The following is a 24795-nucleotide window of genomic DNA, read 5'->3' on the forward strand; positions in this document are numbered from 1 at the left end:
GATGAGGCATCATTCTGGGGAACTCTTTATCTGCCCTGAGAGACAGTACAGCATTGTGTTTAAATGCTGTAGGCTTTAGAGCTAGACTGCCTGTGTTACAATCCTGTTTTTGGTGTGCACTCACTGTGTGACTTTGAGCAAGTTACTTAACTTCTCTATGCCTTCATTTCTTCATCTGTGGAGATAATAATAAAACTACTTCCTATGGTTATTGTGAAGGTTAAATGAATTTTAATATATTAAAGTACTTAGAATAATTTCTGGCACACAATAAATGTTATTTGCTGCTGCCATTATTATTATTATTATTATTATTAAAGTGCCACTGGCACCTTGTTTTTTTGCAGAATAATTCTGCTACCTGGTATGACTGACTCTTGACACCTCTTTTTCAGCTCAACTGAAGTTGATGACATGATTCGTAAATCTACAAACCTGTTGCTAACCAGGACTCTGAGCAACGCTCTGCAGAATGTCATTAAAAGGAAGAATATTGGACTTACTGAGGTAAAACTGCTCTTGATGGAGGCAGCCAAGGCAATATGTGAACAGACGTCCTAACCTCTGGGGCTTGTTTGTGAATTAGTTATAACTTTCTGTATGATCCATTGTGTTCTTCCTGATGGGCTCCTATTGGTGAAAATGCAAAATAAATCCCTTGTTTTTTTCTTTGGTCACCTTGGAGAAATCCATTATTTTTTTGGAAAAGTCACTTTTTTTCTCTGTCTCTTTGTTTTCACTAGCTTAACTAGTTTTACTTTCTGAAGTTGTTGGGATAAATTTGTATTATTTGCTATCAATTATATATAAAAAAAATTGTTGGTTGGAGAATGTAGTCAACATCAGGTTCCTATCCAAATGAATGGCAGTTCAAATACAACATACGACATGAAATTGCAATTTGCCTGCATAAATCATTGATGCCAGGGGTATTGGCACTCCTAGTCCTTGGTAAGTGTTAGACTCAGCTTTTGTTTTTGAGATATGTCATGTGTATGAATGGTAAATTACTCTTTATCAGCACGTAAATCTGTGCATTTGGGATTGAGGAAATGTGAAAGAAAGGCAATCACGTTCCCGTGGAAGCTTACACAGTCTCGCAAAGGGAGGAGGGATATTGTACATATGTTGAGAACAGTATCTTGGCAGACTGAAGATTTGGTGCATTGGCGCACAGTCCTAAAATTTAGAAAGATGTGACGTTTTCTTTTTCTTGGAAACCCAGGATTGCATGGGAGCCTTAGCCTGGCCTTTTATGGAAATTATAGTGCCAAAAGTGAGAACTTGGAGGAACTTTTTTCACAGGGAAAAGGAAAGGCTTTTGGCCAGTTGTTTTACCTGTAGAGGCAGTGTACTTGGAAAGTCAGTTGGTCTAGGAGAAATTGATATTTTCAGAGATACACGATCAAGGATTATAGTGACAGTCAGCAAATGGTTAATGATACTGACCCATAGGGAAAGACAGCTGGAAGCCAGGTGAACATCTACTTCTGATTTTGGAGCGATTGTTTCTTTTCCTGTGTTAAGATTTTAAAATATTGTGTTATAATTTGGGACATTGGCAGTGATTGAGTTCTATTTATAACAAACATTTTTTTTTACAATTGAAAGTCACATTTTACATTATTTAGGACAGTCCCCTCATTTTATAGGGCTTCCTTTTTATTGCCTGGTATAGAAATATTAGGTGTTGCCTTTATGTGTCTGAGAATAGGCTAACTTCTTTTCATAATCAGGAAGGCTACCAAAAAGGAAAGTTGGAGTGAAAATTAGGAAATCCTCCTGCTTTTGTTAGATTGTACTATTTTCCTTTTCTGAATCCCAAGCAGGACAGGAAGTTTGTTATATATTTTGTGAACTATTTCTACATTATAACTCTTGATATAATTCTTTTTATGCCGTTCGATTTAGCAGTCTCTTAGAAAGCCATTTTAAACAAGTAGCATAGCAGGAAGATGGTGTAATAGAGACAACTTTGGCCTCAGAAAACTTTTCAGTTTAGTTGTGGCTGTGCCATTGATTTACTGGGACATCTTAAGAGAAAGACCTAACTCCTTAGTTCTTCGGTTTTCCTGACTCCATTGTTCTTTTCAGGGGCACTGTACAAATCAGGTAATGAGAGGAAGAAGCAGTAGGAACTTATCAAAGAAGAACTATATCATAATTCTTGGCAACATTTCAATGAATGCTAAATGTTATTCCTAAGTCATTGGATCTTTTTAGGCAAATGTACTTTCATTATCAATATCTTTGCATGTGAATGAAGGAACATTCACACACATTTATTATTTTGACTATTATGGTGGTGGGTGATGTATCGACACACCCAGTAACTTTTTCATCACCAACCAGTAAATCTTTGAATAATTAATTACTCACATTTGGAAAGAGAAGACATTATATCCCTTTACAGGTAAGTACAGTGAGTTTACATCTGGAATCATCATCATAATAGGCAACATTCGTGGAGCAATTTATATTCAAAGTCTATTCACATATACCATCTCATTTAGTACAAAACATTTGAAACAGGTTGGGCGTGTGTTATTATCTCCATTTTATAGAAGGCATAAGTAAAATTCGGAGAGATTGACCAAGGTCATATAGCTAGTAAAGTGATAGAAATGAGACCTAAGTCCAGGTTGTTTTTTCCCAAACTTACTCACTTTTACTGTAATGTACTGACTTTCATATTGATTTATTTATATCATCATAACAAAGAAAGAGATTTTATAGGAGGTCCCTAGTAACATGGAAATTGTTCTAGTTAGAGATGGTTTTATGACAGTGAGCAGATATCCACTCAAACAATAGAAGTATTCTAAGCACACATAACTCACAGAATCCTATTTCAGGTTGTCAGACAATTCTTTTAGGATTATAAGCTAATGTCTGTCTGTCTGCCTGTCTTGTTTGGAGGTTACATGGTATCTTATCTCTTCTTTTTTCTGTCCATCCTTTTATCTTTTTCTCTGTATACACTGGCTTTCTTGCTTTTCTCATGGGTTCTTTGCTTCCCCATGTTGAGCCAACTCAACATTACCTTTCAGTTCTTGCACCTACTGTAACTTGAATGCCTTGCTCTCTCAGACCCTAAGTGATTGTCCCTAGTTCAGTCAGCAGGTACAGCTGTTTTCCTAGGGCTGTGGGAAGAGGGCAGTTGAGCAGTGGTTGAGAATGTATGTTCTAAAGCAGGCTGCCTGGGTTCCAATTCTAGCTCTCCCCTTAATCAATGTGTTCTTGGGCAAATTACTTGGCTCTATGTGTAAAATGGGGAAAATAATAGCATATATTTCATAGGATTGTTGTGAGGATTAAATCAACATGTAAAGTGCTTAGAACAGTGCCTGGTACATAGTAAAAACTCAATGCATATTACCTATTATTATTTAAGAAAGAGGTCTGGGCAGGTAAGCAGTGATTGTCAGGTCTGGTACAGAGATGGGGTTTTTCAACTAAGAGAAGTCAGAAGATAAGAACAAGATGTCCTGTTAAGATAAATAATTTATTTATTAACTTTACAATATTTATTGAGTGCCTACTACGTGACAGGCACTGATCTGAGCCCTAAGGATAAATAAGTGAAAAACAACAAGAACAACAAAAGAGATCCTTGCTTACATTCTAGTGGCAGAAAACATATAATAAACAAAATAAATAAGCAAATCATTTATGTGATAAAAGGTGGGGAATGCTATGGAGAGAAGAGAAAGAACCTGGGTTAAGGAAATTAGAAGTCTCATGGAGGTTCAAGGTTGGTCTTATTAAAAAGATCTTGATGGTGAGTTATCATTGAAGGTGAAAGAAATTCTTGGCAGAGATTAGAACTAGAGCAAAGATCTCAGGGTAGTTAAGTTATTGGCAAGGTCAGGGAATAATAAGGAAGTTTTGGTAGCTGGAGTGGAGTGAGCAAGGGGAAGAGAAGCAGGAAATTAGATTAGAGAGCTACCAGAAGTTCATGGTAGGCCACTCTATAGTGTGTGCCTTTTATTTTCAGTGAAATGGGGAACCATTGTAGGATTTTGATCAGTGACATGCTGTGACATATTTCAAAAGGATCACATTGACTGTAGGGTGTAAACAGGGAGAACAGTAGGAGGCTATGACAATAATCCAGTGAGATTTGATGGAAGCTGGGGTGGGAGCCATGGAGGTGGTGGCAACTGATCAGATTTGGAGTGTAGAGCCAGCATGCTTTCCTGATGATTGGGTGTAAAGGAAGCGAGAAAGTGAGGAATTGAAGATAACTCTAAGATTTTTTGATTTGAACACCTAGAAGGCTATATATACCATGAACTATGATGGCAAAAACTTAAGGTAGAGCAAAATTTGGGGTGGCGGAGTATTGGGTGTTTGGTTTTGGACATATTAAAGTTGTAGTGTTTATTAGACATAACAGATTGAGATATTGAGTAAGCAGTTGTATATATGAGTTTGGAGTTTGAGAAAGAGATTTGGCCTGGAGATAAAAATTTGGAAGCATATAAATAATATTTATAACCACCTGACTGGATAATATTACTAAGGGAATTTGGAAAGATGGAGAAGAGAAGAAGATGAAGGACTGAACCCTTGGGCTTATTAAGAAGTCAGGAGAAAAGAGGAACTCACAAAAGAGATTGGGAAGGAGCCACTAGGGAAGTAGGAAAAAACAAAACAAAACAAACAGGAGAAACGAGAGAGTAGGTTCACCTGGAAGCCAAGTGAAGAAAGTATATCAAGAAGGGGGGTGTGGTCAACTATGACAAATACTGCTGATACATCAGGTGAGATGCAGATTAAGAATTACCATTGGATTTAGCAACTTGGAGTAAGTTGGTGACCTCAGTAAGAGCACTTTTAATAGAATGATGGTAGTAAACTCTTGATGGAGTAGGTTTAAAAGAGAATGGGTCCTGTACAGAGGAATTTCAAATAATTTATGTAGATATTACCCCTTCCAGGAAGTGGAGCTTAGCTTTCCACCCCTTGTTTATAGTCTGTGCTTATGACTTGCTTCCTGAAAGTAGATTATGGAAGGAGGGAAAAGTTACTTTATAGTTAAGAAACCTGACAAACACTACCTTTGTCAGGTGATCAAGGTTAACATCATCAGTGATTAGTTATGTTGATAGCATGTACCCTTGATATGATGTGATGGGAATGCACTTCACCTCTGTGGTCTTCCTTCCAAAATCCATGACCCCAGTCTAACCATGAGAAAAACATTAAACAAACCCAAAATGAAGGACATTCTATAAAACACCTGACCAGTACTTCTCAAAACTGTCAGGGTCGTCAAAAACAGGGAAAGTCTGAGAAACTGTCACACACTAGAAGAGGCTAAGAAGACGTGACAACTAAATGTAATATGGTATCTTAGATGGGATCCTGAAAAAGGTAAAGAACATTAGGGAAAAACTAGTGAAATCTGAATAAAGTGTGTTGTTCAGTTAATAGTAATGTCCCAATGTTGGTTCCCCAGTTGTGACAAATGTACCATAATAATGTAAGATGTTAACAATAGGGGACACTGGGTGTGGACTGTTTGAGAACTCTTTGGAACTATTCTGTAAATATAAAACTATCCTAAAATAAAGCGTTTATTTAATAAATTTAAAAAAAATTAAAGAATGGGAAGAGAGGAATTGGAGACACCAAATATAAAACAACTCTTTCAGGGAATTTTGTTAAAGGTAAGCCAGGAAATGAGGTGGTACGTGGCAAGAGAAGTGTGTTAAGCAAAAGCTTTTGTTTTGTTTTTTAATAGAAGTAACGGCATGTTATTTCTGATGAGAATGATGCAATAGAAAGCAGAAAGTTGATGATGTGGGAGAAAGGGGGAAATCTCTGGAGTAATGTCCTTGAGTAGGAGATAGTTTAGAATCTAATGCACAATTAAAGGGATTAGCTTTAGGTAGTATAAAAGTTCACCTCTGGTAGCAGATCAGAACCAGAGTATGTGGATGCAGATGGTGGTGGTTGAGTATATGTTATGGTGGCAGGCTCCAAATGCTCAGTTTTCTCAGAGAAAGAAGAGTCGTCAGCTGAAAGTGGAGATTGAGAGAAAATGTTGGGTTTGAAGGAGAGAGAAGGTATCTCTTGGCATATGGAAAAGAGAATTGGTTCATGCTTGATAATGAGATTATTTCATAGCATTAAGTGCCCACTTTGGCTAGTGGATATGAATTAAAGTGGGGCTAGCCAGGATCGTCGTATATTTTCTTAAGCCATATTTAGCTGGAGATATAATTAGTTAGTCCATATCACTAATAGATCTCAGAAATTTGGTATATTACATTCCACACTTTATTATTTATATTAGTATTTATATTTAGTTATTTATAATATATTTATTATTTCTTTGATATGACATTGATGTTATTATCTCAATTTTAAGGTGATGAAAGATAGTAACTTTGCCTAAGAACACACAACCAGTAAGTAGTTTGGAAATAGGATTTGAGATAAGTTTTGAAATAAATTTTCTTTTAAAAATAAGATTTGAAGAAAGTTTTGAAATAAGATTTCTTTTGTTGGAAACTTTTGCTCTTTCACTTTGCTAATTTTAAAACATCATTATCATGGAGAGAAAGGAAATAAACCACCAGTTTATTAATTTCAGAATATCAGAGAATTAGTTAAGTTTGCAAGAAAGTTTTAAGATGAATCAAGGATACCCTATTTCTTTGTGAAGAGTGTATTGATAGAAAGGCTTAAGATAGAAATTGGATTAAAAAGAGTTTATTATAGATGATAGAAATATTATACCTTCACTTTATTTGAGTCCATATGGAGGCCTTCCTTGACCACCCTATCTCAAAATAGCTCAGACCTACCATCACCAGGTAACTCCTTATCCTCATTTTTATTCCTTAGTGCTTATTATCACCTGACGTTATACCGTATGTATACATGTGTATGTGTGTACTATAATCTCCATGAGTCTTTGTGTACAGCTGTATCCCAATTCCTTGGCACATAGGAGTTCTTACTTAATGAAAAGGAGAAGAAAGAAAAAAAGAAAGTAGGTAAGTAGGTTCTTACGGTAAAGTTAAAGAAATTCAGAATTCCTATTAGTGATACCATATTGAATATTTATATTTTTATGATTATACTAGTGTTGCAGGAGAGCTGAATAACTGACCAATGCCTTGCAGTCACCCTTTGTTTTTAATATAATTTAGATTGATGATCACATGGCTGTATCCTGTGTTATTTATCTCTCACATACCATTTGTCTCTTCATCCCCTATTGTTAACAGCAATGATATTGCTGATATTATGTTAAAACATTTTATACTTAAGTCTTGTCAAATATAAGCTTTGTGCTGGACCTTTGAATTTGGAACCAGTAGTTCCACGTATTTTAGTATTTTAGGTATTTGCCTTGGAGATGGTATAAAATAAGTAGTTGACAAAGCTTTTTATACCTTGCTGGGTGAAATGGAGATAAAATTCCTTGAAGTCTTAGGGATAGCTTATTTTTGTGAATGAGAACCAAGGCTGCTCTTTAGTTCTTTATCTTCTTACAGATCTAACAGTTGAGAGGCGTTGGTGGCGTGGAGAGGAGTAGGACTTCTCATTTTCTTGCTTTGGGTTATTTCCTTTGGAGCTTCGGTGTACTATCTTGGGAAACAAGATAATATCAATTCTAATATAAGTAGATATGTATGCTCCAGGAGTAGTTTATAGTTGGGAATAGAAGCTTCTTCTTGGAATTTAGGGCTTTGAACTATTGAAGATGATGAAGACATTTTCTTTTCTGGAGTTTGTCAAGAATATGAACAGCTACCTGTTATCATGGTTCAGGCTCCACTGGGGTGTTTGGAGCAGGGATGGAGAAGAAGTGACTTCCACAGTCTACTCTGTGCCTTCCTCATTAGATTCTCTCTGATACCAGGAAGGAGAGACAGAAAAATTTTCTGTTGCTTAATAGTTTTTAACCTAAGTGACTTCTATCATTTAGTTGTGAGAAGTGGTTGTTTGCTTTATAGTGTTTTCTTTTTTTGGATAGTCCTCATAGAACTTTACTGTATATAAGGCATAACCAATATCTAATCTGTTGTTAGTTCCTTGTCCTCGAAACAACAGTTGGGATTGCTCTAGTGGTATATTTTTGTAAAAAGAGTGGGAAGTAGGGGTTAAAAATATCAAAGGAGCTCGAAGTATGATGGAAGTTGATATCTGAAATTGCTTCATTTCATCCTTAAGTTCAAAATTACCCCCAAAGTATCTGGCTTTACATTTGTAAATGCCCTTGTGAGGATTTTGGTTAGCTGTCATTCAGGAGTAGAGATCACTTAGACCTCATTAACAGACAATATTCCTTTTGAAAATGACATGGTATCTACTGTAATCCTAGAGTGTTTTAATAGTCTATTCTATGCTCAGCAATGAAACATTTCAAAAGTGACTGACAGCCAACTGATGTAATTCATGGTGATCTTTTGTGTTGACAGATCTTTAAAAAGTCATGGGAAATTACTACTGTACCCAGTGAAGCCGCCTCCTTTTTTTTTTTTTAAACTGCCAATATCCTGCAAAACAGGACAATTTTCTCTTTGACTGCCACTATTTTTTATTTCTATAACATGACACGATTCCTCCTTATTATTAGGATTTCTTTTGATAGATAGAATGTGTTCCCTATGGGTAATGCTGCTTTTAAAATAGAATTTCTTCAGTTCTCCAAATTAACTCTCTTACTTTTCTGACTTCCACATCAAGACAACCTTGCCAGTAGTCACCTTCCCACTCAGGAAGAAGAGTGATTTAATTTAGACAATTTAAATTTTAGTCCTCTGAGGGAGAAACATGTTGAAAGGAAGAGAGTGATGGATTGCTTATTTTGGTGGGTGTTTTTTCCTAGAGCACTCTCAAGTTAAAAGGCTAATGTTTGGGGTAAATTTATAGGAGATAGTATCTGTGTCCAAAACTCTGGGTCTCCAAATTCAAAATGTAGAATGAATGGAAAGAGCCTAGTGATGAATATGAACTTATATGATGAGTTTGGAGAATAGTACAGAGATCCAGTCCCAGTGTTGCCCTGACTTTCATGTTTGTTGGAACTGCATGTCTGGGTCTTTGCCATTTGTCATCATGTTTCAAAAGTAGATGTTTTCTTCAGCTCTTCTGGCTGAACCTTAGTCAAGGAGAGGTACCTTTTTCCTTAGTCCAATCTATTACTCAAGAGTTGTCATCTGAGTTGACATGCATTTTTTGAGAATAAATTGTGTACATTAGCCTTGTGCTGGGTGCTGTTGAAGAGGTAAGAATGAACTTACTGATTATAGTCCTATTAATATTTTTGTTTAATATTCCACAGTATAATACAGTGACTTCTATTGAAGTATAATTCCAACTTTTAAATATTATTTTGAAATATCATTTGATTGTAAAAATGTGTAGTACCTCCCTTCATCTTTAGTTCCAGTTTCCCCTTAGTATCATCTACCCACTCTTGCCCGCTCACTATCTCGCTAGACTAAAAGAAGACCTAAGTTCTTCCATAGCCTTATACACCAGAACTTCGCCTACCTGCCACAGCCCCACCACCAGATGTATTCTTATGACAATGAAAAGTTAAAGAGGTAGAAAAGAGAGACCAAAAAAAAAAAGGTTTTATTCCATCTTCTCTTTATTTCTTTTAGGCTCTGAGGAATATGAATAGTTTTCATAGTTGAAAAAAGTACCACTCCTTTTTTAATTTAGTTTTTTACATGGGCTAGAATCAAAGCATGGAGAAGTTTAGTTGATGGAAGACCCAGAATCTGATGTTTCAGCCTAACATCCATAAACATGCAGCAGACCAGGGCTGCCATCTTTTTTTTGTTTTTTTTTTTTAATAATTTTATTTATTTATCTTCCCCCAACGCCCCAGTAGATAGTTGTACGTCATAGCTGCACATCCTTCTAGTTGCTGTATGTGGGACGCGGCCTCAGCATGGCCGGAAAAGCGTTGCGTCGGAGTGCACGCACTTAACCGCAAAGCCACGGGGCCGGCCCTAGGGCTGCCATCTTATGCTTATGCTAAAAGGCACTGTCAGAAGTCATTTAGATGAGTCCGTAATTTGAAGGTAGATGATTTGGATTTGAGTCCTAGTTCCATTTAGGTTATGTGATCTAGAGAAAATCATTTCATTTTTGTTTCTGGTATAGTAAAATGGAAGTAATAATTATGCCCACTTAATTTACTTCTCCAGGTTGCTGGGAAGACAATATAAAAAAATGAATTGTGAAGTGCTTAGAAACTTTAATTCTATACAGACGATAATAGTTATTCTTCCTTATCCTCCTCTCAAAGTAATTTATAAATGACTTTTTATCTTACCAGTACTCTCTTCTTTAAGGATCTGTTCTGTGGGCTGGCCTGGTGGCGCAGCGGTTAAGTGAGTGCGCTCTGCTGTGGCAGCCCGGGATTCGGATCCCGGGTGCGCACTGATGTACCGCTTGTCAAGTCATGCTGTGGCCTTGTCCCATATAAAGTAGAGGAAGATGGGCACGGATGTTAGCCCAGGGCTGATTTTCCTCAGCAAAAGGAGGAGGACTGGCATTGGATGTTAGCTCAGGGCTGATCTTCGTCACAAAAAAAAACAAGGTTCTCTTCTGTAAGAAAAGGGAAATAGTATTAACAAAAGAATATTTGATCCTTACAGTAACCCTGAGGTTTAGAAATTATTGTTAACATTTTACAGATAAAGAAACAGGCTTAGAGAGGTAAAGAAACTTGCTCGAGATCAAGTTTATCCCTTAGTTTCTCTGACTTCAGTGCCCATGTTTTTTTTCCCCATAAACTAATGTAGTTTGTTAATATACTGCAATCTGTTCCAACAGCTCTCTCTTCATCATGGCTAATTTTGAAACATTTTTTTACCATTTCAATCATTCTTGTTCTTTTATTGGGAGTTCATTTATTTCATTCATTTGGCAACTTTTTATTGCCAGGCACTATGCTAAACACCAGCTGTTTTTGATTTTAGTCTAGTCTTTTTTAAACAGAAGAAAACGTGTTTAAAATAGAGTGACAAGTGCCCCTACAGTATGGGGAAATACAAGATGCTTTGGGAAGTCTTCATAGAGGAAGTAATACCTAAGCCCATGCTTTAACATACCCTTTACAGAATACGGATGGCCTTTGCCACCCTGACTTTTGTTTTTCTTGTACCAACAGATTCATACTGAGCCATTTATCCTAGGGTGAATAGTCAAATGACTTTTACATGTGCTTATTATTTTCTAGCTTGTCCAGATTATTATCAATACAACACACTTGGAGAAATCCTGTAAGTACTTGGAAGAATTCATCACCAATATCACTAATGTGCTTCCAGAGACAGTCCACACCACCAAGCTCTATGGCACCACAACTTTTAAGGTGAGAAGGCGCTACAGTACTGTAGAACTGCTTCTGGTGTGCATGGTCTGGGGCATTCTACCTAACATCGCTTTAATTCTTCCAGGATGCATAGTAGTATGATTCACAACATGCTCTTGAGAATAAGTGCTATGATTTCCTTAAAAAAACAAATACCAATGCTAATTTGTGGGTATTTAAACTAAAAAAAGTCTACAATCTTCCTTATATTTTGCTGTTTCCTCAGTTGGCCTCCAGGACAGTCAAGAGTTCTTAAGTATGGTCTGGATAATAGTGGGTATGGCTGAAATCAACATCAATTAAAAATTTTTAATTAGCTTTCTGTGTCCGTTGTCCAATTTTTTTTAATCTTACCTTTTAGTGAGGAATTTCTGTCCCTTGTGTAGCTTGCAATTTTATGATCATTTCACAAGGCCACAGCACTAGTTTTGATGCTGTGTTGGATCAAATGGGAAAAATGACACTCATAGAGCAAAAGAAGGATTGATGGTAGATGAGTTTCTAGAGAGTAAATGCCTTAATTTAAAAGAGTCATAAGAATTCGTTTATATTGCCATATGAGCTTTAAATAAGTTTTAAGCAGAAAAAGTAACAGAGCAACATTTTAAACACTAAAATGATAGGTTCTGACATAAGGCCAACATTTATGTTTTAAGTTTTTGTTGTTGTTATTCTTTGATTATTTTGGTTTTGAAACAAATTTATATCAATCTTTTGAAATCCAGAAGTTGATATTAATTAGATGTAAAGTTGTAGAGTTGAAATCATGATTTATGTTTATTGGTGTCTACTTTTTCCTATCTTTTTTCCTCTTTCCCTATTGTTGGTACCTTCCCTTGAGAATGGGTGTAAGAGAAGAAAAACAATTATTTGTATGATCTGCTCCTTTCCTGTTATAAGAAAAAAAATGAGAAAGAGCCCAAATTGCCAAAGCAATCTTGAGAAAGAATAACAAAGCTGGAGGCATCACGCTTCCTGATTTCAAATTATATTACAGAGCTATAGTAATCAAAACAGTATGGGAGGAACCAACCCGGTGGCATTGTGGTTTAAGTTCACGCTCTCCCCTTCAGCAGCCCAGGATTCACAGGTTCAGATCCCAGGCGCAGACCTACACACTGCTTATGAAGCCATGCTGTGGCAGCGTCCCACATACAAAAAATAGAGGAAGATTGGCATAGATGTTAGCTCAGGGCCAATCTTCTTCACCAAAAAAAAAAAAAAATCCAGTATGATTTTGGCATAAAAATAGACACATAGATCAGTGAAACAGAATAGAAAGCCTAGAAATAACCCCATGCATATATGGTCAATTAATTTACAACAAAGGAGCCACAAATATGCAATGGGGAAAGGACAGTCTTTTCCATAAATGTTGCTGGGAAAACTGGACAGCCACATGGAAAAGAATGAAACTGTATCCTTATCTTACACCATATACAAAAATCAACTCAAAATGGATTAAAGATTTTAATGTAAGACTAAAACCATAAAATTCATAGAAGAAAACATTGGGGATCAGTCCTTGACATCAGTCTTGACAGTGTTTTCTTTGGATTTGACTTCAAAAACAAAGACAACAGAAGCAAAAATAAACGATTAATCTAGAAATCTATTAATCTAGAAAGCTTCTGCACAGCAAAGGAAACCAACAAAATGAAAAGCAACTGATGGAATGGAAGAAAAAATTTGCAAATCTTGTATCTGATAAGAGGTTAATATCCAAAATGTATAAAGAACTCATACAACTCAATAGCAAAAAAAACCAAACAATTTGATTGAAAAATGGGCAGAGGAACTGAATAAACATCTTTCCAAAGAAGACCTACAAATGGCCAATAGGTAAATGAGATGTTCAATATCACCAGTCATCAAGGGAATGTAAATCAAAACCACAATGAGATATCACCTCACATCTGTTAGAATGGCTATCGTCAGAAAACAAGAGATAACAAATGCTGGCAAGGATGTGGAGAAAAGAGAACCCATGTACATTGTTGGTGGGACTATAACCTGGTTCAGCCACTATGGGAAACAGTCTGGAGATTTCTCAGGAAATTAAAAATAGAACTATCATATGATCCTGCTATTCTACTTCTGAGTATTTATCCAAAGAACACGAAAATACTAATTTGAAAAGATAAATATAGCCCTATGTTCATTGCAGCATTATTCACAATAGTCAAGGCTTAGAAACAGCCTAAATGCCCACCAACAGATGAAGGAGAAAGAAGATATGGTATATATACATAATGTGTATATATACACATTCATATTCAGCCATGAAAAATAAGGAAATCCTGCCATTTGTGACAATATGGATGGTCCTTTAGGGCATTATGCTAAGTAAAATAAGCCAGACAGAGAAGAACAAATGCTGCGTGGTATCAGTTGTATGTGGGATTTTAGAAAAAAACTCAAACTCATAGAAACAGAGAGTGGAAAAATGGTTTCCAGGGACTGGGGAAAATAAAGAGAAGTTGGTAAAAGGGTGCAAACTTTGAGCTACAAGATTAATAAGGTCTGAGGATCTAATGTAAAACATGGTGACTATAGTTGCTAATACTGTATTGTATAATTGAAATTTGCTAAGAGAATAGAACTTAAATGTTCTCACCAAAAACAAAAAAGATAAATATGCGAGGTGATGAATGTGTTAAATAACTGTGGTGGGAATCCTTTCACAATATATACGTATTATATGTAATACCACAATGTACATTTTAAATATCTTATAATTTTATTTTCAATTATACCTCAATAAACCTGGAAAAAAAGAAAAAAATTAGATGTTCAACCACAAAATATTCTTTATGTACATATGTGGTTAGGTCAGCTGCTAGATGAGTTACACATTTGTGATGTGACCACGGATTGTTTGTTTTAAATTACCTATAAAATTACTTAAAATTTATTATACATCATATTATGTTGGTATCATTACTTATAAACTTTTCAATAATGTCTCATTATATTAATATTGATACTATTTTATTGAGTAAAAGATTTATTTATAAAGAGGCTGCAAGGATGAGTATGAAAATATGACAAGAGCTTTAAGAACTTCAGGATGACCTTAGGCAGTTTAATAGGAATTATAATTACTTTTAAATATTAGCATTATTATGGAGCATGGGTAATAATTTTATCAAAAAATATTTCCACCTGATTTACTGTGGAAGGCAAAATTTCTCCAGGAAAGAGAATGTGGGAGGGACTATAATTGAGTGTTCAGCAGAGAATACGGTGTTAGGGAGTTAGAGCGTGAGGTTCGTTTATACTTGTCTGTCGTATGGGGAATATGTAATATGTACTGCCACTCTTCCCCTAACCTATCTCAATTTGCTTATTTCAAGGGCTTTTCAAATTATGGTCAGAAATCCTCCCAAAGGATGGCCTGTGTATTTTGTTGTTGCTCCAGCATTAAAATTGTGGAGGAAAATTAAAGGCAGACAGGAAGCCATAGGGGTTGAGCAGCCAGTTAAATACTTAGTAAAGGAGAAGTTCTGGAGACCACTAAAGGTCATGTTGACAGTGCTTATTGGAAACACTGATTGCTTAAAGCGTATTGAAAGTTTATTTTTACCAGGACTGTTTCAGACCAGCTAACCCAGAACTCAGTATAAACATGGCAATTATGACAGCTCATGTTGTGTATTTTCCTAAGCTACTGTTTCCAGAAAACTTTCCCTTGCAGATGGAAACCTTTATACTGAAAAAGGGGCAATAAGAATCTTCAAGGTATTTTCTTGCACAGTTCTCTCTTGTTTCTGCCATATGTGACATAATCAAGCTGGCATTTTTAGCTTTTCTTGTTCATAAGAATTTCCTCACTCTCTTACAAAACAGAATGAAGGTATTTATTAATTTACTCCATCATGAATATTGTTTATGTACCTACTATGCAACAATCTGGTAGCTTCTTGAGTAGAGACAGAAAAAATACTTAGTCCTTGGACTTAGAGTTTATAATCTATAGGGAAGACAGACACTGTAAGTTTTATAAAGAACTATGCTAAAACTACCAGAATAATACAATAAATACATCCCATCCCTCATTGATTCTACAGTTTTTATAAACCATCTGCTGCATACCAGGCAACTTATAGGTGTGAACAAAATAAATAAATCTCCTGACTTTACAAAGCTTATATTCTAGTTATATATCTATTATATATCATCTAGGGAATGATAGATGATAAACAAACAAAAAATCTAATTTAATGTCAGATAGTGATAAGAACTAGGAAGCAAGTTAATGACCTGAGTGAAATGAGAAATGGAATCATTTGAATTTCTGATAGATAAGCATTCCGATCAGAGGGAACAGTACAATAGTAGGTATTGATGTGTTCAAGGAAGAGCAAATGGGTCAGTCTGGCAGTGATGTATCTATCATTGGTGGTAGGAGTGGTAAGAGATGAGACAGTCAGGAGTCAGATGATTTCTGGCCTTGTAGGCCACAGTAAATACTTTGGATTTTATTCTAAAATGAAATATGAGGCCATTAGAAGATTGAGAGTGGTGGTGATAATCTGATTTATATGTTAATGGGTAACACTGCTGTGTAGAAAATAAATACACTGTAGGTCAGTACGAGTGGAAGAAGAGAGTCTAATCTGGAGGTTATTGCAGCAGTCTAGGTAAGAGATAATGGTCGCTTGGACTGCAGTGGTGGGGGCCGAAGTGGTAAGAAATACTTTTGAAAGTAGGGATGGCAAGTTTTACTGCTGAATGCGGTATGGAGTTATAAGAGAAAGAGTGGAGTCAAGTATAATTCCAAGATTTTGGAGCTAAATAAACTGGATGAATAATGGTGCCGTTCACTGAGATGGGGAACAGTGAGAGCATAACAGATTTGGGGAGGGGCAATAGAATCAAGACTTCCATTTTTTGACATATTAAGCTTGAGATATTTAGTAGTCATCTGCAAAGAGATATTGAATTGACAGGGCAAAGTCATAGCTGCAGATAAAAATTTAGAATTCATCAATGTAAAGATGGTGTTTAATGCCATTTGGCTGACTTTCTTCTGGGAATTGGATATAGATAGAGAAAAGGTGTGAGGATTGAGCTCCGAGGGAAACCAACATATATAGGTCCAGAAGAAGAGGTGAATTCCGCAGAGGATAAGTGGTGCTTATTTCAGCTTTGAGACTTTAAAGGAGGAATTCCCAGAAAAGGCATAAGTTGGAATAGATCTTAGGACCAGCAGGAGGTGTCCAGGCAGAGAAAGGATGAGGAGAGAGTAAGAGATATTTTTAGGAAAAGCAACTTTATGTACAAAGATGAAAGAATAAAATAAAACCAGACTTACTCAGTGTAGAATAAGGGTAGCAGTGAGATAGAGAAGTAGGTCAGTGCCAACTTGTGAAGCATTTTGTTTTGTATTGATAGGTGATTTAGACTTTCTCCTACTAAAGTCTCTGAGAGATTTCAAGCAAGGATGTGTTGCATTTTTAAAAATAACATTTTACCCTGTCTAATTAAAAGGAAGGAAGGAAGAAAGAAAGAGGGGTGGAAGGATTGAAAGAAGGATGGAAGGAAGGAAGCGAAGGAGAAAAGAAAGAAGAAAGGAAGGAATAAATAAATCACAATTTCTCAAAATTCCTAATGAGAGGATATGAAATAGCTAGAATACTTGTGTTTCTCTGTGCTAATAAGTTTGAGGATCTATAGGAAAATATGTGATTAAAAATGATTCAAGAAGATACAGAAAATTGACTAAAAACTACGAGAGAAATGAAAATGTTATTAAAGACTTCTTAAAACTGGGCAAGACCTACATGATTTCACCAATAAATACATTTAGGCCTTCATGAAACAAATAATTTCTGTATAATTTAAACTATTCCAGATCATAGAGAAAAAAGGAAAATATTTTAGTTCATTTTTGTGAAGTCAACATAACAGTGATTCAAAAAACGGAGACGCCACAAAAGATAATCTGAAAAATTAAAGGTAAATATTGATATAAAAATCATGCTAATAGAATGTCAAGCAAAATCCAAAAGTACATAGAAACTAGGGATAAAAGTCAGGTTAAGAATGCAAGGATGATTACTATTAGAAAATTGTTTAAAATTATTCACTACTTTAATAGATCAAATGAGAAAAAATATATGAGTGTTTAAAGAGATACTATGTCAACATCTCTTCCTGCTAAAATCTCTTAGTAAACCCCTCTATCCAGGAGGCAGAAAATCAGTTTGGATATAGTTGAATTGAATGGTACTAGCAATCCATTGGATCAAATTGACATTTGTGGAATACTTCATCCAACAACAGCAGAATGCATATTCTTCTCAAGCTCATAAAAACATTCACCAAAACAGACCATGTTCTGAGTAATAAAACACACCTTAACAAATTTTAAAGAATAGAAATCATACAAAATTTGCTCTCAGAACACATGGCATTAAACTGTGGAAATAAATAATGAAGATAGCTAGAAATTTTCAATATATATGGAGATTAACCAACACACTTCAAAATAACTTATGGGTCAGAGAAAAAGTCTCAGCAATTACAAAGTATTTCAAACTAAATGAAAATAAAATACAACTTACCAAATTTGTGTCATCAGTGAAAGCAGTGCTTAGAGGGAAATTTATAGCATTAATTGCATATATTAGCAAAGAAGAAATGTCTAAAATCAATAATCTAAGCTTTTGCCTTAGGAAACTAGAAAAAGAAGAACAAATTAAATCCAATGTAATCAGAGGAAAAGAGATAAAAATTAGAGCAGAAATCAATGAAATCAAAAAATCAAAAGAGAATGTCAATGAAACCAAACACTGGTTCTTAGAAAGATCAATAAAATTGATAAACCTTGAGCCAGGCTAACCAAGAATAAAGGAGAGAAGACACAAATTACTAATATCATAAATGAAAGAGGGGCCATCACTACTGATTCCATGGACATTAAAAGAATAATAAAGGAATATTATGAACAACTCTATACTCTCAGTTTGATAATTTACACAAAATGAACCAATTCTTTGCAAGATACAATTTACAAAAACTCACACAAAGAGAAATAGATAATCTGAATAGCCTAATATCTATTGAAGAAATTGAATCAATAATTAATAACCTTCCAAAACAGAAAACACCAGGCCTAGTTGAAAGAAATTGAAGAAGACACAAATAAATGGAAAGATATTCTATGTTCATGGATTGGAAGAATTAATATTGTTAAAATGTCCGTACTACCCAAAGAGATCTACAAATTCAATGTAATCCTTATCAAAATTCCAAAGGTATTTTTCACAGAAATAGAAGAAACAATACTAAAATTTGTATGGAACCACAAAAGACCCCAAAAAGCCAAAACAATCTTGAGAAAGAAGAACAAAGCTGGAGGCATCACGCTTCCTGATTTCAAATTATATTACAAAGCTATAGTAATCAAAACAGTATGGTATTGGCATGAAAACAGACACATAGATCAATGGAACAGAATAGAGAGCCCAGAAATAAACCCGTGCATATATGGTCAATTAATTTACGACAGAGGAGCCAAGACTATACAATGGGGAAAGGACAGTCTCTTTAATAAATGGTGTTGGAAATACTGGACACCCCCATGCAAAAGAACGAAACTGAATCCCTATCTTACACTATACACAAAAATCAACTCAGAATGGATTAAAGACTTGAACGTAAGATTAAGTGTAAAACTCCTAGAAGAAGACATAGGGGGTAAGCTCCTTGACATCGGTCTTGGCAGTGATTTTTATAGACTTGACCCCAAAAGCAAAGACAACAAAAGCAAAAATAAACAAGTGGGACTTCATCAAGCTAAAAAGCTTCTACACAGCAAAGGAAACCATCAACAAAATGAAATGAAGGCAAGAAATTATTTGCAAACCATATATCCAATAGGGAGTTAATATCCAAAATATACAAGGAACTCATACAATTCAATAGCAAATAAACAAATGTAGTAGTTTCCTCTTACCCATGGGGGATACATTTCCAGATCCCCAGTAGACGCCTAAAACCATAGATAGTACCGAACTCTATATATACTATGTTTTTTCATATCCATACATACCTGTGGTAAAGTTTAATTTATAAGTTAGGCACAGTAAGAGATTAACAACAATAACTAATAATAAAATAGAACAATTATAACAATGTATTGTAATAAAAATTACTATAGATCTTAGCAACCTCAGCATGTCATTTTTTTTGCCCTTATTAAGTCGAGAACTTTTACCTTTTCACCTAAAAGAAGCACTTTTTGGCTTCTCTTTGGCATATCCGAATTGCCAGCATCACTACTCTTGTGCTTTAGGGTCATTATTAAGTAAAATAAGGGTGACTTGAACACAAGCACTTCCATGCCACGACAGTCGATCTGATAATTGAGATGGCTACTAAGTGACTAATGGACGGGTAGTGTACACAGTGTGGATGTGCTGGACAAAGGAATAATTCACATGCTGGCTGGGATGGTACGGAAGAGCACAAGATTTCATCACGCTACTCAGAGTGGCAAGCAATTTGAGTTTATGAATTGTTTATTTCTGAAATTTGCCATTTAATATTTTTGGACCACGGTTGACCACAGATAACTGAAACCGCTGCAAGTGACTACTGTAACCCAGTTGAAAAATGGGCAAAGGGCATGAATAGATGTTTTTCCAAAGAAGGCATACAAATGGCCAACAGGTACATGAAAAGGTGTTCAACATCACTAATCATCATCAAGGAAATGCAGGTCAAAACTACAATGAAATATCACCTCACACCTGTTAGAATGGCTATCATCAAAAAGATAAGAGATAACAATTGCTGGCAAGGATGTGGAAAAAAGGGAACCCTTGCGCACTGTTGGTGACAATGTAAAGTGGTACAGCCACTATAGAAAACAGTATGGAGATTCCTCAAGAAGTAAAAAATAGATCTACCATATGATCCAGCAATTCCACTTCTGAGTGTGTATCCAAAGGAATTGAAATCATTATCTTGAAGAGATATCTATACTTCCATGTTCATTGCAGCATTATTCACAATAGCCAAGATCGGGAAACAACCTAAGTGTCCGTCGATGGATGAATGGATAAAGAAATCACACACACACACATATAATACACACAGTGGAATATTATTCAGCCTTAAAAGAAAAGGAAATCCTGTCATTTGCAACAACGTGGATGCAACTAGAAGGCATTATGCTAAGTGAAATAAGCCAGAATGAGAATGACAAATACTGCATGCTATCACTAATATGTGGAATCTAAAAAAAAAAGTGAAACTCTTGGAGAGTAGACATATTGTTGCCAGGGGCTGGGGGGTGAAGGAAATAGGGAGATGTTGAAGAACAAACTTTCAATTATAAGATGAATAGGTCTGAGGATCTAATATATAACCTGGTGACTATAGTTGATAACACTGTATTGTATAAGTGAAATTTGCTAAGAGAGTAGGACTTAAATGTTCTCACCAAAAAACAAGAAAGAAAAGTAAACATATGAGGTGATGGATGTGTTCATTAACTCGATGTGGGGAATTCTCTTACAGTGTATTCCTATATCTAATCATTACATTGTACATCTTAAATATCTTACAGTTATGTCGATTGTACTCTAATAAAGCTGAAAAAAAATTTTACAAAATATTTAAGGAAGAAATTACACCACTTCTCTACAATGCTTTCCAGAAAATAGAAGCAGAGAGAATACCTCCTAACTCATTGTATGAGGCCAGCGTTAGCCTAATACCAACCAGACATTATAAGAAAGGAAAACTACAGACCAGTATCTTGCATGAACATAGATGCAAAAATCCTCAAGAAAATATTAGCAAATCTAATCCAACAATACATCAAAAGAATTGTACACTACAACCAAGTGAGATTTATTCCAGGTCAGCAAGACTCACTCAGTATTCAAAAATCAATTAATGTAATTCATCCCATTGATGGACTAAAGAAGAAAAATCATGCAATCATATCAATAGATAAAGAAAAAGCATTTGATGAAATCCAACACCTATTTGTGATAAAACTTCTCAGCAAACTAGAATAGGGAGGGAACTTCTTCAACCTGATACAGAACACCTACAAAAGTCCTACAGCTAGCATCATACTTGATGGTGAGAAACTAGAAGCTTTCCTGCTAAAATTGGGAAAAAAGCAAGGATGTCCCTTCGTACCACTCCTATTCAACATCCAATAACACAGAAAGTAAAAGATTTACAGATTGGGAAGGTAGAAATAAAACTGACTTTGTTTATAGTTGATATGATTGTCTCAGTAGAAAATATGAAAGAATTAACAGACAAACTACTGGAAGTAATAAGTGAATATAGCAAGGTTCAAGATACAAGGTTAATATACAAAAAACATTTGCTGTCTTATTATGTCAGTAACAAAAAACTGGAATTTGCAATTAAAAACACAATACTGTTTACATTAACATAAAAAAAAGAGAGAAATAGATATAAATCTAACAAAATAAATAAGATCTATGTGAGGAAGCCTATAAAACTTTGTTGAAAAGAAATGAAAGAAGAAAGATCTAAATAAATGGAGATAATATTCTGTGTTCATGGATAGGAAGACACAATATTTTTATCAAGATATCAGTTCTTCTATAGATTCAACACAATCCCTATCCAAATCCCAGCAAGTCATTTTGTGGATATTGAAAAATTGATTCTAAAATTATATGGAGGGGCAAAACCCAGAATAGCCCACACAATATTGAAGGAGAAGAAGAATGTTAGAGGACTGACACTATCTGACTTCAAGACTTACTGTAAAGTACAGTAATCAAGACAGTGTGGTATTGGTGAAAGAATAGATAAATAGATTAAAGAATAGAATATGGAGCCCAGAAATGGACCCACACAAATATAGTCACCTGATAGTTGGCGAGGAATAAAGTCAATTTAGTGGAGACAGGAAAGTCTTTTCAGTAAGTAGTATTGGAACAACTGGACATCCACATGTGGAAAAGAAAAAAATGAATCTAGACATAGATCTTACGCTTTTCACAAAAATTAACTCAAAATGGATCATAGACTTACATGTAAAACACAAAACTATGAAACTCCTAGAAGATAACATAAGGAAAATCTCAGTGACCTTGGGTTTGGTTATGAGTTTTTAGATACAACACCAAAACATGTTCCATCAAAGAAAATATTGATAAGTTGGACTTCATTAAAATGAAAAACTTCTGCTCTGGGAAAGACATGGTGAAGAGATTGAAAAGACAAGCCACAGACTGGGAGAAAATATTTACAAAACACATACCTAGTAAAGGTCTTATATCTAAAATATACAAAGAACTGGTAAAACTCAACAATAAGAAACAAGCCAATTTAAAAATGGGCAAAAGATCTGAACAGACACCTCACCAAAGAATGGAGAGGGAATTGTAAATTAAAACAACAATGAGATAACACTGCACAACTATTACAATGGCTAAAATACAAAACACAACACCAAATGCTGGAGCAACAGCAACCCTCATTCATTGCTGGTGCTAATGCAAAATGGTAAAGCCATTTTGGAAGACAGTTTGTTCCTTTCTTACAATGCTAAACATAGTCAGTCATACCATGGAATCCACCAGTCATGCTTCTTGGTATTACCCAAATGAGTTGAAAACTTAAGTCACACAAAAACTTACACATGAATGTTTAGAGCAATTTTATTCATAACGCCAAAATCTGGCAGCTACCAAGATGTCCTTCAATAGATGAATGGACAAGCAAGTTGTGATAAATCCAGACAAGGAATGTTATTCAATGATGAAAATGAATGAACTCTCAAGCCACAAAAAGACATGGAAGAAGCTTAAATGTACAGTGCTAAATAAAAGAAGCCGATCTGAAAAGCTACATACTGTATGATTCCAAGTATATGACATTCTGGAAAAGGCAAAGTTATGAAGAAAGTAAAAAGATCAGTGGTTGCCAGGATTCAGGGGATGAATGAGGGAAGGATGAATAGATAGAGCAGAGTGATTTTTAGGGCAGGAAAACTATTCTGCATGGTACTGTAGTGGTGAATACATGACATTATGCATTTGTCAGTTACCCATAGAACTGTACAGACAACACAAAGAGTAAACCTTAATGCAAACTGTGGACTTTAGTTAATAATAAAATATCAATATTGTTTCATCAGTTGTAACAAATGTTCAACACTAATGCAAGGTAGGGGAAATAGTGAGGGGGGTGGGGAAGCAGTATGTGTGAATGCTCTGTACTTTTTGCTCACTTTTTCTTTAAATTTTCTAAATTTATTTTTTATTAGTTTAAAAGAAAACTCTTAGTAAAATGAGATTTCTACAAATTTGTAAAACATAGTTTATTAATTAAAAAAACTCTTAGTAAAATGAGAATTAAGGACAGTATTAGATTATCATACAAGTATGTAAAGATATAAGCACAGAAGTGCCCACTGAAACATTGTTTATATAAGTAAACATAGTCAGTGCCTATATTATAGTATGTAAATGCATTGCAAAATTATGCAGCCATTACAGAGGTGAAAATGGAGAATAGGATATGAGTTAGACAGAAATTGAGGAGTTAGAATTACAGGACACAGTGACTGACTATGAAGGAAAGAATGGAATCCAATATGTTGCTTAGATCTCTGCCTTGGACTGAACTGAACAGGTGAAGAGTGGGGATTATGGTCAATCTAGTCCTGGACTTACTGTCTTCAAAATTTCTGTGGGTCTTAATTCCCAGGAAGCAATCAGATATATGGGTCTTTAACAAGGGTGGGCTTGGATAGAGATAGTGGAAGCCATAGGAGTTGATGAAATCACTAGCGAAAGTAAGAGCATTAGAGTCCAGAAAAGTAAAAGTAAAACCAGAAGAAAACCATGTCATGAAAGCCAAAGGAGAACAGAGTTCTAGAAGAGAATGTTTAACAGAGATGAAGTAAGACCAGACTAAAAAGTGAGTATGTATTGGATGTGGTAGCATGGAGGTCATGAGTTACTCTGGACCAATCCATGTTGATGGATTGTTAGCATTGGAATCCTGATTACCCTGGTGCAATGTAGGCCCTTTTGTCCTGAAAATATGTTTTTTGGAGCATTAGTCCCATAGCACTTCTTAGAGCCTTTTATATACTAGTGTACAACATGAATCTCTTAAAAAGAGATTTCAAATTTACTTGATCTAGGAACTCTTTTGATGTTGCTGTAGCATTTTTCAAGATTGATCTTACTTAGAACACATTTTAGGAAACATCAAAGTGTACCAATTTTTGAAGAAGCCTGGTGACAAAGAAACTAGAGAGATAGGATAATGGGAATATATAGTATTAACTAGTGGGAGTATATAACATTAAGTTGAAATTTCAGGATACTTACAATAAGCAAAGTGAAGAGAGAGAGGATATAGAGAGGTTGTATTACAAGAAAGGAGTCCCAGAAGAGAGAAATGGGAATAGGATCCCG

The 24795-nt window shown here is 35.2% G+C and overlaps 1 protein-coding gene across 3 annotated transcripts in view; it reads left to right on the forward strand.

Moving 5' to 3' along the window:
- EXOC6B (exocyst complex component 6B) overlaps window positions 1–24795 on the forward strand; it is a 588554-nt gene that overhangs the window by 332618 nt on the left and 231141 nt on the right. For all 3 annotated transcript variants that reach the window (XM_058550958.1, XM_058550957.1, XM_058550956.1), the window contains 2 exons: window positions 396–507; window positions 11222–11356. In XM_058550958.1, the coding sequence (XP_058406941.1) occupies window positions 396–507; window positions 11222–11356 (247 nt within the window). The remainder of the gene's footprint in view (window positions 1–395; window positions 508–11221; window positions 11357–24795) is intronic.

This window comes from Diceros bicornis, chromosome 12, assembly GCF_020826845.1.
Source record: "Diceros bicornis minor isolate mBicDic1 chromosome 12, mDicBic1.mat.cur, whole genome shotgun sequence".
NCBI lineage: Eukaryota > Metazoa > Chordata > Mammalia > Perissodactyla > Rhinocerotidae > Diceros > Diceros bicornis.